Source organism: Chiloscyllium plagiosum, chromosome 6, assembly GCF_004010195.1.
Source record: "Chiloscyllium plagiosum isolate BGI_BamShark_2017 chromosome 6, ASM401019v2, whole genome shotgun sequence".
Lineage (NCBI taxonomy): Eukaryota > Metazoa > Chordata > Chondrichthyes > Orectolobiformes > Hemiscylliidae > Chiloscyllium > Chiloscyllium plagiosum.
In genome coordinates, this window is record NC_057715.1 from 103,492,189 (window position 1) to 103,503,739 (window position 11,551).

General features: G+C 39.4%; 1 protein-coding gene across 4 annotated transcripts in view; it reads left to right on the forward strand.

Annotated features, from left to right (window-relative positions):
* The window catches only part of nipa2 (NIPA magnesium transporter 2), a 37,896-nt gene extending 33,663 nt beyond the window's left edge, over positions 1 to 4,233 (forward strand). For all 4 annotated transcript variants that reach the window (XM_043692301.1, XM_043692299.1, XM_043692302.1 and 1 more), the window contains one exon: positions 3,379 to 4,233. In XM_043692301.1, coding sequence (XP_043548236.1) covers positions 3,379 to 4,022 — 644 coding nt within the window. In that variant the 3' untranslated portion in view covers positions 4,023 to 4,233. The remainder of the gene's footprint in view (positions 1 to 3,378) is intronic.
* Positions 4,234 to 11,551: the final 7,318 nt, after the last annotated feature.

The following is an 11,551-nucleotide window of genomic DNA, read 5'->3' on the forward strand; positions in this document are numbered from 1 at the left end:
GTTCAAGTTCCAGTCCAGAATCTTGAGTAGAAAATCTAAGCAGTGACACTCCTAGAAGCAGTATTGAGGAAGGACTGTGCTTACAGAATCACTGACTATCAGATAAGGCATTGAAACTAAATGCTGTCTGTATTCTTGGGAAGATTATGGGAATTATCCCCATGTCCTGGCCAATAACCAACAACATCAAAAACAATCAAATAAAAGTAAGGGACTGAAGATGCTAGAAATTTGATGAGAGTACTTGTGAAAAGTCATATCAAACTTGAAAAGTTAATTCTATCTCTCTCTCTCTCTCTCTCTTTCCTCTTGCCACCCCCCCCACCCCCCCTCCCAAATTAGCTGGCAGTTTATCTGATTGTTGCTTCTGGGACCTTCCTATAAGCAGTTTAGCCTTTTTCCTTCCTTCCTTGTAGTAAAACAATGGCAGTGACTACACTTCAGAAGTAGTAAATTGGCTGCTGAGCACTTTTCAATGCCCCAAGTTGGTGAAAGGTGTTAGAACTGGGAATACAAATTTCTTAAAATTAGCTAAATAAGACAAAGTGCAATCGAAAACAATAAGTAATTTCCTTTCACTTAATACCTCTTGGTTTGTTTTTGTTTTGACATTTTATATAAAGGCCATAATCAGGGCTATAGTAATAATTTTAAATATGGTAATGTGATTTGCTTTGAGAGGAAATTTGCTTAACTTGAATGAGAACAGACACAACCCATAGACCTGTTATCCTCATGGAGAAATGAGACAAAACTCTTCTTTCTGACAGCTGGAATAACATTTATAAAGTGTCATTAACATGGTCAAATGTTGAATCATGGTCACAGCTTTGAGATATAGTTATTAAGATAGATCTATCAGTAAATCACAAAAGGGGGGCATGAGGATAGGTGACCAAAAAATAGGCTAAAACAGTAGGGTTTAAAGATTGACTTAAAGGAGAAAAGAGACTTTAGGGAGGACTTCCTGAGCAAGGGGCTGGATAATAGAGAAGTGAAGGAAATCTGGAATCGCAAGAATCAGTCATTTAAAGAGCACAGAAGTTTGATTGTTGTGGGACTGGAGGAGATTAGAGATAGCGGGTCAGGGCCATGGAGGGACTGACATACGAGGATGAGAATTTCATGTCGGTCAAGGAGCAAATAGGAGGCATGGCTAGTAGGTTTGCAGATGACACCAAAATTGGTGGCATTATGGACAGTGAAGAAACTTATCTATAATTACAAAGGGATCTTGAACTATTGAGCCAATGGACTGAGGTCTTTTAGATGGAGTTTAATTTAGATAAATGGGAGGTATTGCATTTTAGTATGATGAACAAGGGCAGGACTTATACAGTTAATGGTTGGGCCCTGGGTAGTGTTGTCAAACAGAGACCTGCGATTTCAGGTGCATAGTTCTTTGAAAGTTGCTTCACAGCTGGACAGGGTGGTTACGAAGGCATTTAGCATGCTTGCCTTCATCACCCAGACTGTACAGTATAGGAGTGTGATGTCAGATTGAGGTTGTATAGGATGTTGGTGAGCCATTTTTGGAGTACTGAGTACAGTTCTGATTGTCCTATTATAGAAATGATTTTATTAAATTAGAGAGGATTCAGAAGATATTTACAAGGATGTTGCCAGGACTGGAGGGTTTGAGCTATAAGGAGAGGCTGGATGAGCTGGGACATTTTTCACTGGAGCATTGGAGGTTGAGGGGTAACTTTATAAAATCATGAAGAGCATTGATAAGGTGAGTAGCAAAGGTCTTTTCCCTAAGGGAGGGGGCTTTAAAACTAGCGGGCATATCTTTAAGGTGAGAGGAGTAGCAGATGGAGTTTAAATTAGGTAAATGTTAGATGCTGCACATTGGAAAGGCAAATCAGGGCAGGACTTATGAACTTAATGGAAATTGCCGGAGAGTGTTGCTGAACAAAGAGACCTTTTTGTACAGGTTCTTAGTTCTTGAAAGTGGAGTTGCAGGTAGATAGGAGAGTGGAAGCGGTGTTTGGTATGCTTGCCTTTATTAGTGCATTGTGTATAGGAATTGGTAGTTTGTGTTGTGGCTGTACAGGACATCGGTTAGGCCACTTTTGGAATACTGCATGCAATTCTGGTCTCCCTCTTGTAGGAAGAATGTTGTGAAACTTGAGAGTTCAGAAAAGACTTATAAGGATGTTGCGAGGGTTGGAGGGTTTGAGCTATAGGGAGAGGCTGGATAGACTGGGGCTGTTTTCCCTGGAGCATCGGAGGCTGAGGGGGTGGCCTTTTACAGGTTTAAAGAATCGTAAGGGGCATGGATAGGGTGAATAGATAAGGTCTTTTCCCAGGGGTCGAGGAATCCAAAACTAGAGAGTATAAGTTTAACATGAGAAGGGACAGATTTAAAAGGGACCTGAGGGGCAACCTTTTCATGCAGAGGGTGGAGCATGTATAGAACGAGCTGTCAGAGGAAGTGGTGGAGGCTAGTGCAGCTACAACATTTAACAGGCATCTGGATTGTAATATGAATTGGAAGGGTTCAGAGGGATATGCTGGCAAATGGGACTAGATTAGGTCAGGATATCCGGTTGGCATGGATGAGTTGGCAACTTTTTCACACGGGGTGGTTTGTATATGGAATGACCTTTCAAACAAAATGGTAGATGCAGGTACAGTTACAACATTTAAAAGACATTTGGACCGATGCGTGAATAGGCACGGTTTAGAGAGTTATGGGCCAGTGCAGGTCACTGGGACAAATTTAGTTTGAGAACATAGTCAGCATGGTCTGGTTGGACTGAAGGGTCTGTTTCTGGGCTGTATGATTCCGACTCTACCTCTCTACATTTACATAACAGTTGCAACTCTCCAAAATGTATTTTTTCCCGACTTCATTGAAATGCTGTTCTGGAGAATGCCAGAATATGTTAATAACATTTAGCAATGATGCAACACATTTTCAATCACACGTTTGACACATGAAAAGCAATAAAGAAGGCTGATGTTCAAAGTCTTCATTTATCTTGATTTCAGAGCTGCTGATACTCTGGTGTTTGAGTTTGGTTTGATAAGATTCTGATCATATGAGTCACAACATCACAAATATGCAGTCCTTCATAGAATCATACTGTTTTCAATCAGGGAGAAAGGGATGAAAAAAGAGCAGGCTGTTATCGACCTTCTCTCAAAACTGAGGATTTCAAACATTGTTCCTAAAAGGGATGAATGTAGGGAATGGGTGGGTTGCGCTTCGGCGGGTCGGTGTGGACTTGTTGGGCCGAAGGGCCTGTTTCCACACTGTAAGTAAGTAAATAAGTAAGTAAATAAGTAAATAAAAAAGTAAGTAAATAGTAAATTAACCCCAAAAGGAGAAAAACTAAGATATTAAATTCTGACTTTTTTTCTTTCTTTCAGGTTTTGTGGTATTTGCAACTTTTGTCATCACTGTTTCCCTGATTCTTATTTTTGTTGTTGGACCTCGTCATGGGCAGACTAATATTCTGGTTTACATAACCATCTGTTCAGTAATCGGCGCGCTCTCTGTCTCTTGTGTGAAGGGCCTCGGTATTGCTATTAAGGAACTGTTTGCTGGGAAACCTGTACTTACCTACTCTTTGTCATGGATCCTTTTGCTGAGCCTTATAGCTTGTGTAAGCACTCAAATTAACTACTTGAACAAGGCATTGGATATTTTCAACACTTCCTTGGTGACTCCCATTTATTATGTATTCTTCACTACATCTGTTTTGACATGTTCTGCTATTCTTTTTAAAGAGTGGTATCATATGGAAAATGATGACATCATTGGCACACTGAGTGGCTTCTTCACTATTATAGTTGGCATCTTTTTGTTGCATGCCTTTAAAGATATCAATTTAACATTGGCAACTTTGCCAGTGTTCATGAGAAAGGAGGAGAAGGGATTCACAGCGAATGGGAGTGTACATTATGAACGATTAGACCACAGTGTGGAAAATGATAGCTGTACTGAGAGTTCGGACATACACTCCTCAGATACGGTTTCCTCCAGAAGAAATGGAAATATGATCACCATGTGAGAACTGGAAAACAAAATGTTAACAGATAAAGGAAAAGCACTGCCCTGTCTATAGTAACTCTGCTGTCATAGTTACCAGAATTGAGCTGCTTGTAACAGGTCATCTGTGTTGGTGACTTCACTTATTGTAAAGGACTGTCTCTAGGGACAATCATTTTTCCATCAGTGTGATTGGGATGGACCAAGGGTTATTAAATTACATTTTTATTTGCCTTATTTTTCATGGCTCTTTTTTTTAAACATCCTTTAAATGATACATTGAGGCTTACATGGTTTAAACAACTACAAGAAGGAAAAATCACCATGTAACAATGTACATATGCCCATTATTTTAAATATTTTTTGAAAACAACATTGTACTTTATGCACTGAGGATTTTAATTTTAAATGTTTGAAATAAAATTCTTTTGGATTTGCCTTTTCTTAATATATCTACAGTATATTGGAGAGAAAGCAGAAAGCAACTTAAGTATTCAGGTCAGGGTTCCACAAATGGAAATTACACACAAGAACAGACTCTGCGGTTTTGTGTTTAAAATAAGCCTTTGCCTGAAGTTAGTTCAGTTTTAAAAAATCTAAGCCTTATGATAATTAACCAGAAGAACCATAAGAAATAGGAGTGGAAGTAAGGCCATTTGGCCCATTGAGTCCACTCTGCCATTCAATCACGGCTGCTAGGCATTTCAATGGCACTTACCCGGACTCTCCCCGTATCCCTTAATTCCTTGCGAGATTAAGAATTTATCAATCTCTGCCTTGACGTCCCAGCCTTCACTGCACTCTGTGGCAGTGAGTTAAGCTAAAGTCAATGTTGCAAATTTATAGTAATTAAGGGTATTCACAAAGAAATACCATTTTGTTCAGACTTTCTGGCCTTTTTAAATACTTTGATTTCAGTGCTGTCCCTTTGTTTTCTCCTCATTCTAAGTCCTTCAAATTGCTCTCCAAGCTGTCTTCTCAAGATGTTGGAGTTGGAGAAACTATGACGAATACGGACTGAATGGCCTAGTTCTGTTTGTATGATAAATAGGGATTGAATGGCCCAATTCTGTTTGTATATTGTCACTGTCTAAATTAACACACAAGCTTAGAAAGAATAACAAGTTCCAGAAGACTATAAACAAACTTTGAGATCCCATTGTTTACCTTGCTGGGTCTCAAAACAATCTAAAGTAGACAAATAAAAAAAAATTTGACTCCACGGGTCAGGAGTCAAACAAATTGTAAAATAATTCAATGTGACTATAGAAATGTTTGCAAATTAGTTGTTCACATTAGACACATCAGGATACTAATTCAAAAACCAAACCAATCTTACAATATATGAAATATATGAATACAAAACATGGTTTCTATCACACTTCCCCAAAAGAAAAAATGAAGTATCTTAAAGGCATTTTCATTTTTTAAATTATCAGTAATTCCGAATCACATTAATTATATGTTGGTATTATCCACAGCAATACTGTTTTTAAATCCGTAACATCTGGGTTATGGACAGCAGGTAGGGAAGTAGAGTTGAGGCCAAGATAAGATCAGCCTTGATTGTATCAAATGGCTGAGCAGGCTGGAAGGTTGAACTGCCTACAGCTCTTAGTTATATTCTTAGGTTGTTTGTTGAACTACTTTCAGATTTTGAGGAGAAAGTGAGGTCTGCAGATGCTGGAGATCAGAGCTGAAAATGTGTTGCTGGAAAAGCGCAGCAGGTCAGGCAGCATCCAGGGAACAGGAGAATCGACGTTTCGGGCATAAGCCCGAAGAAGGGTTCCTGAAGAAGAGCTTATGCCCGAAATGTCGATTCTCTCCTGTTCCCTGGATGCTGCCTGACCTGCTGCGCTTTTCCAGCAACACATTTTCAGCTACTTTCAGATTTTGTTTAGCCAATTCGCACATTAGTCAATCTCTGAAATCTAAGACATGGTTTGGAAGCATTATTTCTGAACTTTAGTTACCAACTTTAGTTAAAGTGGTTCTCTTACCCCATGTCCATCTATTAGTCCACAAAGTCTCAATTCTGTGGTTATTAGGAGTGTCCCTTATGGTAGTCAGTAATGATGGAATTCCTTTAGGAGTGGGCACTTCACCCACTCAGGTCTGCTGCACCATTTAATAAGATTAATCACATTTGGCTTCCTGATCTGATCTTTCAAAAATCACTAGAGTCAGGGAAAGTTCCAGATGATTAGAAAATCATTGTATTCCCCTTGTTCAAGAAAGGATCAAGACAAAAGATAGAAAATTATAGGCTGATTAGCCTAACCTTGGTTGTAGGTAAAATTCTAGAATCTATCATTAAGGTTGGATTATATTAAATTCCCTACAGTGCAGAAATAGGCCCTAGAAGTCCACACCGACCCTCCAAAGAGTAACCCACCCAGACCCGTTCCTCTACTAACGCACCTATCACAAGGTAATTTAGCATAGCCAATTCACCTGACTTGCACATCTTTGGACTGTGGGAGGAAACTGGAGCACCCAGAGGAAACCCATGCAAACACTGGGCGAATGTGCAAACTCTGCTCAGACAGTCGCCCAAGGCTGGAATTGAACCCGGGTCCCTGGCGCTTTAGAATTAGAGGGGGTCAATTTAGGACGGACATGAGCAGACATTTCTTCAGCTCGACAGTGGTGGGCCTGTGGATTTCATTGCCACAGCACAGTGGAAATGTTTTCAAGGCAGAGATTGACAAATTCTTGATCTTGCAAGGAATTAAGGGCTACAGGGAGAGTGCAGATAAGTGGAGTAGAAATACCCGTTAGCCATGATTAAATGTTGGATTGGACACAATGGGTCAAATGACCTTACTTTCATTCCTATGTCTTATGGTCTCGACTCCACTTTCCTACCTAATCACCATGACCGTTTACCTCTTACTAATTAAAAATCTACCTCCTCAAATTTATTTGTGTCCTCCAATGCTGAAGCTGGCTCAACCAGTCCTGTACAAGTAACTGCCAGGTAATTCAACCTTGTTGATTTAGTAAAAGATAATCAAAATGTTATATGATAGGTAAACGTTATGTTAACAACTTCTGTATGACGGGACTTGACACTTTCTTCTGTTGTTTTGATCTTATCAATCTCCCACATTTCCCACGATGTTACCTGCTCTTCACTCTTAGAAGTTTGTCATTGACCCAGCTTTACCTCTATTTGCTTCCTTTGTTGCTTTTTAAAAATTAAACTTACAAACAGCCCACATTCTGTGCGACCATTGACCGGAGCTTCAAACCAAGCATTTTTCACGTTCAATATATGCAAACGGCTGGATGATTTTGCAATGTGCTGACTTCCACTCTCACCAAAATACCACCTACACCCTGTCCTGCACCAAGAGTAGCTTCTCTACTGTTCATTCTTGCTGATCCAGACATCCGATGCATCAAATTAAAACTCTTTGTCTATACATCCCCCAATAATCGGTTCCTGCAAATAATCCATGTATATTTTCTTTTATTAAAAAAAGAGCCTTTATCGCCTCAGCCCTAAGTGGATTTTTTTTAAAACAAAATGCATCACATGAAGACTGATCTATATGCAAAAAGAAATATAACATGGCAATTTTTAAAATGCGTGCACTCATTATTTTCATAGAATTCCTACAGTGTAGAGGCAGGTCATATGGTCCATTGAGTCCACACCGATCGTCTGAGAAGTATCCCATTCATATCTGCATTTCCCATGACTAATTAACCTAATCAGCACATCCATGCAAACGATGGGCAATTTAGCATGACCAATCCACCTATCCTGCATATCTTTGGATGGCAGGAGCACCCAGGGAAAACCCACAGACGTGGGGAGAACGTGTAGAGTTTGTAGTCAGTTGAGAGGAATCGATCATGGGTCTCTGGTGCTGTTAACCAGCATGCTGCAGTTATAGTTCATGACTGCAGTGTACATTATATGCTCTCTCATATGTTTTGATGGTTTTGCCTAATTTCTGTCCCTTCACGTTCAAATAAAATTATTTTAAAGTCATTGCATGTTCCCTGGAATGTAATTTTGTTACAGGAATTTTGGAGGCATACATTAGTAAAATGGATTTTTCTTAAGCCCTGGGGTTGAACAGAATTAAATTCATTTTGATTTCCATTTTTCAGTTTCAAAACTATTCACTGTTGTTTGAATTTGAAATTGCAACATTTTAGTTGACTGATACGGTGTTGGATTAATATGATATCCAACTTAACACCTCCCAAGATAGTTTTAGAAGATGATCATAAAACAATGCAATGAAGTTTATTTGAACAGGTGTGCAAATATTTGTTGGTCAAAGCAAGTCAGTGAAAATGTGACAGATGAGTCATGGGTAAATAATCAGGTTAATTTTTTTCAGGGGGACAGAGCCAACAATGAATATTATTCAAATGAATTTTTGGAAGCCAGGTCCAACATATAGGATTATTGCAAAAACAATAATGCAGCTTTGTCAGTAATTGGTTAGGTCATTAACAGCAAGGATAAAGGATGGTGCTGTGACTAGCACTCCCCACGGACCCGAACGCAACTCCATAGATTTTCATTCTATTGTTAATGACTTAGATGGACAGAGAATTATATATCCTGGCTAGCAGATTATACTAAACTAGGAACTTCAATGGGTAAGTATGGGAGACAGGTTCAGTTGAAGCATTCAAGGAAGAATTGGTTCACTATTTAGATACGAATAGGATGCAGGGTTCTGTGGAAAAGGCAGGAGGTTGGTACTCAGTGTCTACACTGGCTTTATGACCATGTCCCAAATGGTTTCCTATTGTACCACAACAATTCTGTGATTCTCTGATAACAGGAAGCTACAACGGGCCACTAACAGCAAGTAGGGAAATCTCCAGCTATCAGATGGCCTTTAATTTGGGGAAAGAGTTAGACCATCCACCTTGAAATACAAATTTGCACATGTTGCTATAGTGTGCCTGGAAACTGAGAGGGTGGGGTGGGAGGGAAATACATGTACACAAATCACTGAAACATAATGAACAAGTAACAAAGTAATTAAAATGTTGAATGTAAATTTATATTTACATAAAGGGAACTGCAATCAAAAGCTAGAACGACTTCTTCACAACTTTGACACTAAGACCACAAAAAATATAGCCATTCAGCCCACTCCACCATTTCAAGAAATCAAAACTGATTTGTTATCCCTCAACTCCATTTTCCTGCCTTTTCCCTATAACCCAAATTCCTTTACTGATTAAAAATACATCTCTCTCACTTTGATCAGTTTCAATTTTAAGTAGTGCATTGATTTTATGTACTGAACCTCAGTAAAGATGTATTGGAATTGAGAGTACAACTTAGATTCATCAGAATGATACCAAGACCTCAAAAATTAACTTATGAGATCAGTTACATTAATTTGATTTATATTTTCCTGAGTTTGTATGGTTTCCAGATCTATTAAAGGGATTTATAATTAAGTAGAACAGGTTTCAAATTGATACAATGATGTAATTCCATTTGGTGAGATGAAACCCAAAAGAGGACAGAACTTTGAAGTTAGAACGAGGCTATCTGAACAAAACATCAACCTTTTTTTTTCATACAAAGGTTAGTATGCTATCTGGAACTCTTGGACTTAAAAATGATTGTGAAATCAATTGAAATTTTCAAGAGAGGGATTGAATAAAAATGTGTTAGAACATATATATGACAGCCCGAGAGGTGGACAGCCCATTTCAGTACCATTGGGGTGAAGGTAATCCCACCACTCATATTTCATGCAACCCATCTATTGGCTAGAAACTGGATTTGTTTATTACCCCCATGGTGTATTACCCGTATGAATACCGATAGCTACACAAATAGATCAGAAACTCGGAATCCTGCATCATGAACTCACCTCCTGACTCCACACAGCCTGTCCACTATCTACAGTGCACAAGTCAAGAATTGATGGAATAATCCCCACTTGCCTGGATAATTGCAGCTTTTACTCAAGAAACTCAACACCATACATGGCAAAGCAATTTGCTTAATTGGCAGCATATCCACAACCTCCACCAACGCTCAGTAGCAGAAGTGCGTACTGTCCTCAAGACACACTTCAGAAATTAACTGTGGCTCCTTAGACAGCAGCCTCCAAGCCCATAACCACTACCATCTAGAAGGATAAGGGCAGCAGATATATAGAACATCACCTGCGAGTTTGTCTCCAAGCTATACTGTCATAGGAATATGAAGAGAAAATGAGGTCTGCAGATGTTGGAGATCAGAGATGGAAATGTGTTGCTGGAGAAGCGCAGCAGGTCAGGCAGCATCTAGGGAACAGGTGACCTGCTGCGCTTCTCCAGCAACACATTTCCATGTCATCGGAATATATCACCTTTCCTTCAGTGTTGATGGGTCATATCTTGGAACTGTCTCTCTAATGGCATTGGAAGTCTATCTCAACCGAATGGACAACAGCCACTCAAGGCAGCAGCTCAGCAACATATTCCCAAGGGTACCTAGGGAAGAGCAATAAATACTGGGCCAGTCAGCAATGCCCATACATCCCGGGAATGAATTTTTACAAAAATAAATGCAGATCTGTTCTAAATGCTTATTCTTTCATTAAGTCTTTTTCTTAGTCTTGTAGCAAGTTGAGCTCTTTCTCCACTATACAAACAGCAAATACATGTAAATAGTCGCAAAGAATACTTAGTACTGTTAATTATTACTCACACAGCAGGCAAATCTTTAGCCATTGAATATTGGTATTCATCCCCCTCTTGAAAGCACTGATTTACACTTAGATATGGTTGCACAGACATCAGGAACCATAAGACATTGGAGCAGAAGTTAGGCCACTCAGCCCATTGAGTCTACCATTCAATCATGGCTGATAAGTTTCTCATCCCCTTTCTCCTGCCTTCTCCCCGTAACCCTTGATCCCACTGACAACCAAGAAGCTATTTATCTCAGTCTTAAATACACTCAATGACCTGGCTTTCACATCCTCTAGTGGCCGTGAATTCAATAGGTTCACCAGTTTTTGGGTGAAGAAGTTTCCCATTATCTCAGTTCTAAAAGGTCTTCCCTTTACTCTCAGGCTGTGCTCTCGGCTACTAGTCTCCCCTACCAATGGAAACATCTTCCCATTATCCACTCTGTCCAGGCTATTCAATATTCTATAAATTTCAATTAGATTCCCCCCACATTCTTCTAAACTCCATCAAGTATAGACCTCAGATGTTCCGCATATGTTAACGTTTTCATTCCCTTGATCCAAGACAATTTCTATTCTTCATGTGCAAGCTAAGGCTGAAGGTCTACTGAAAATTTGATGAATGAGAAAACCACAGCTAAGGCTAAGCATGTCCGGATCTCATCTTCACATTTGCAGCTGTTCAACAGACAGGAATTAGCAGTCGGAAATTAAGTTGGGCTTTCTCCCTCCATGGTCAGGGATATTGAGCTAAGCTGCAGCATCCCATTAAGAAGAATGGATTAGATCTATTCTTATATAGCTCCAAATCACAGCTGGTGGAACTGAACAACTGAATTGTGATTTAAGTGTAAGAGAAAGTTGAAGAGTCTTAAGA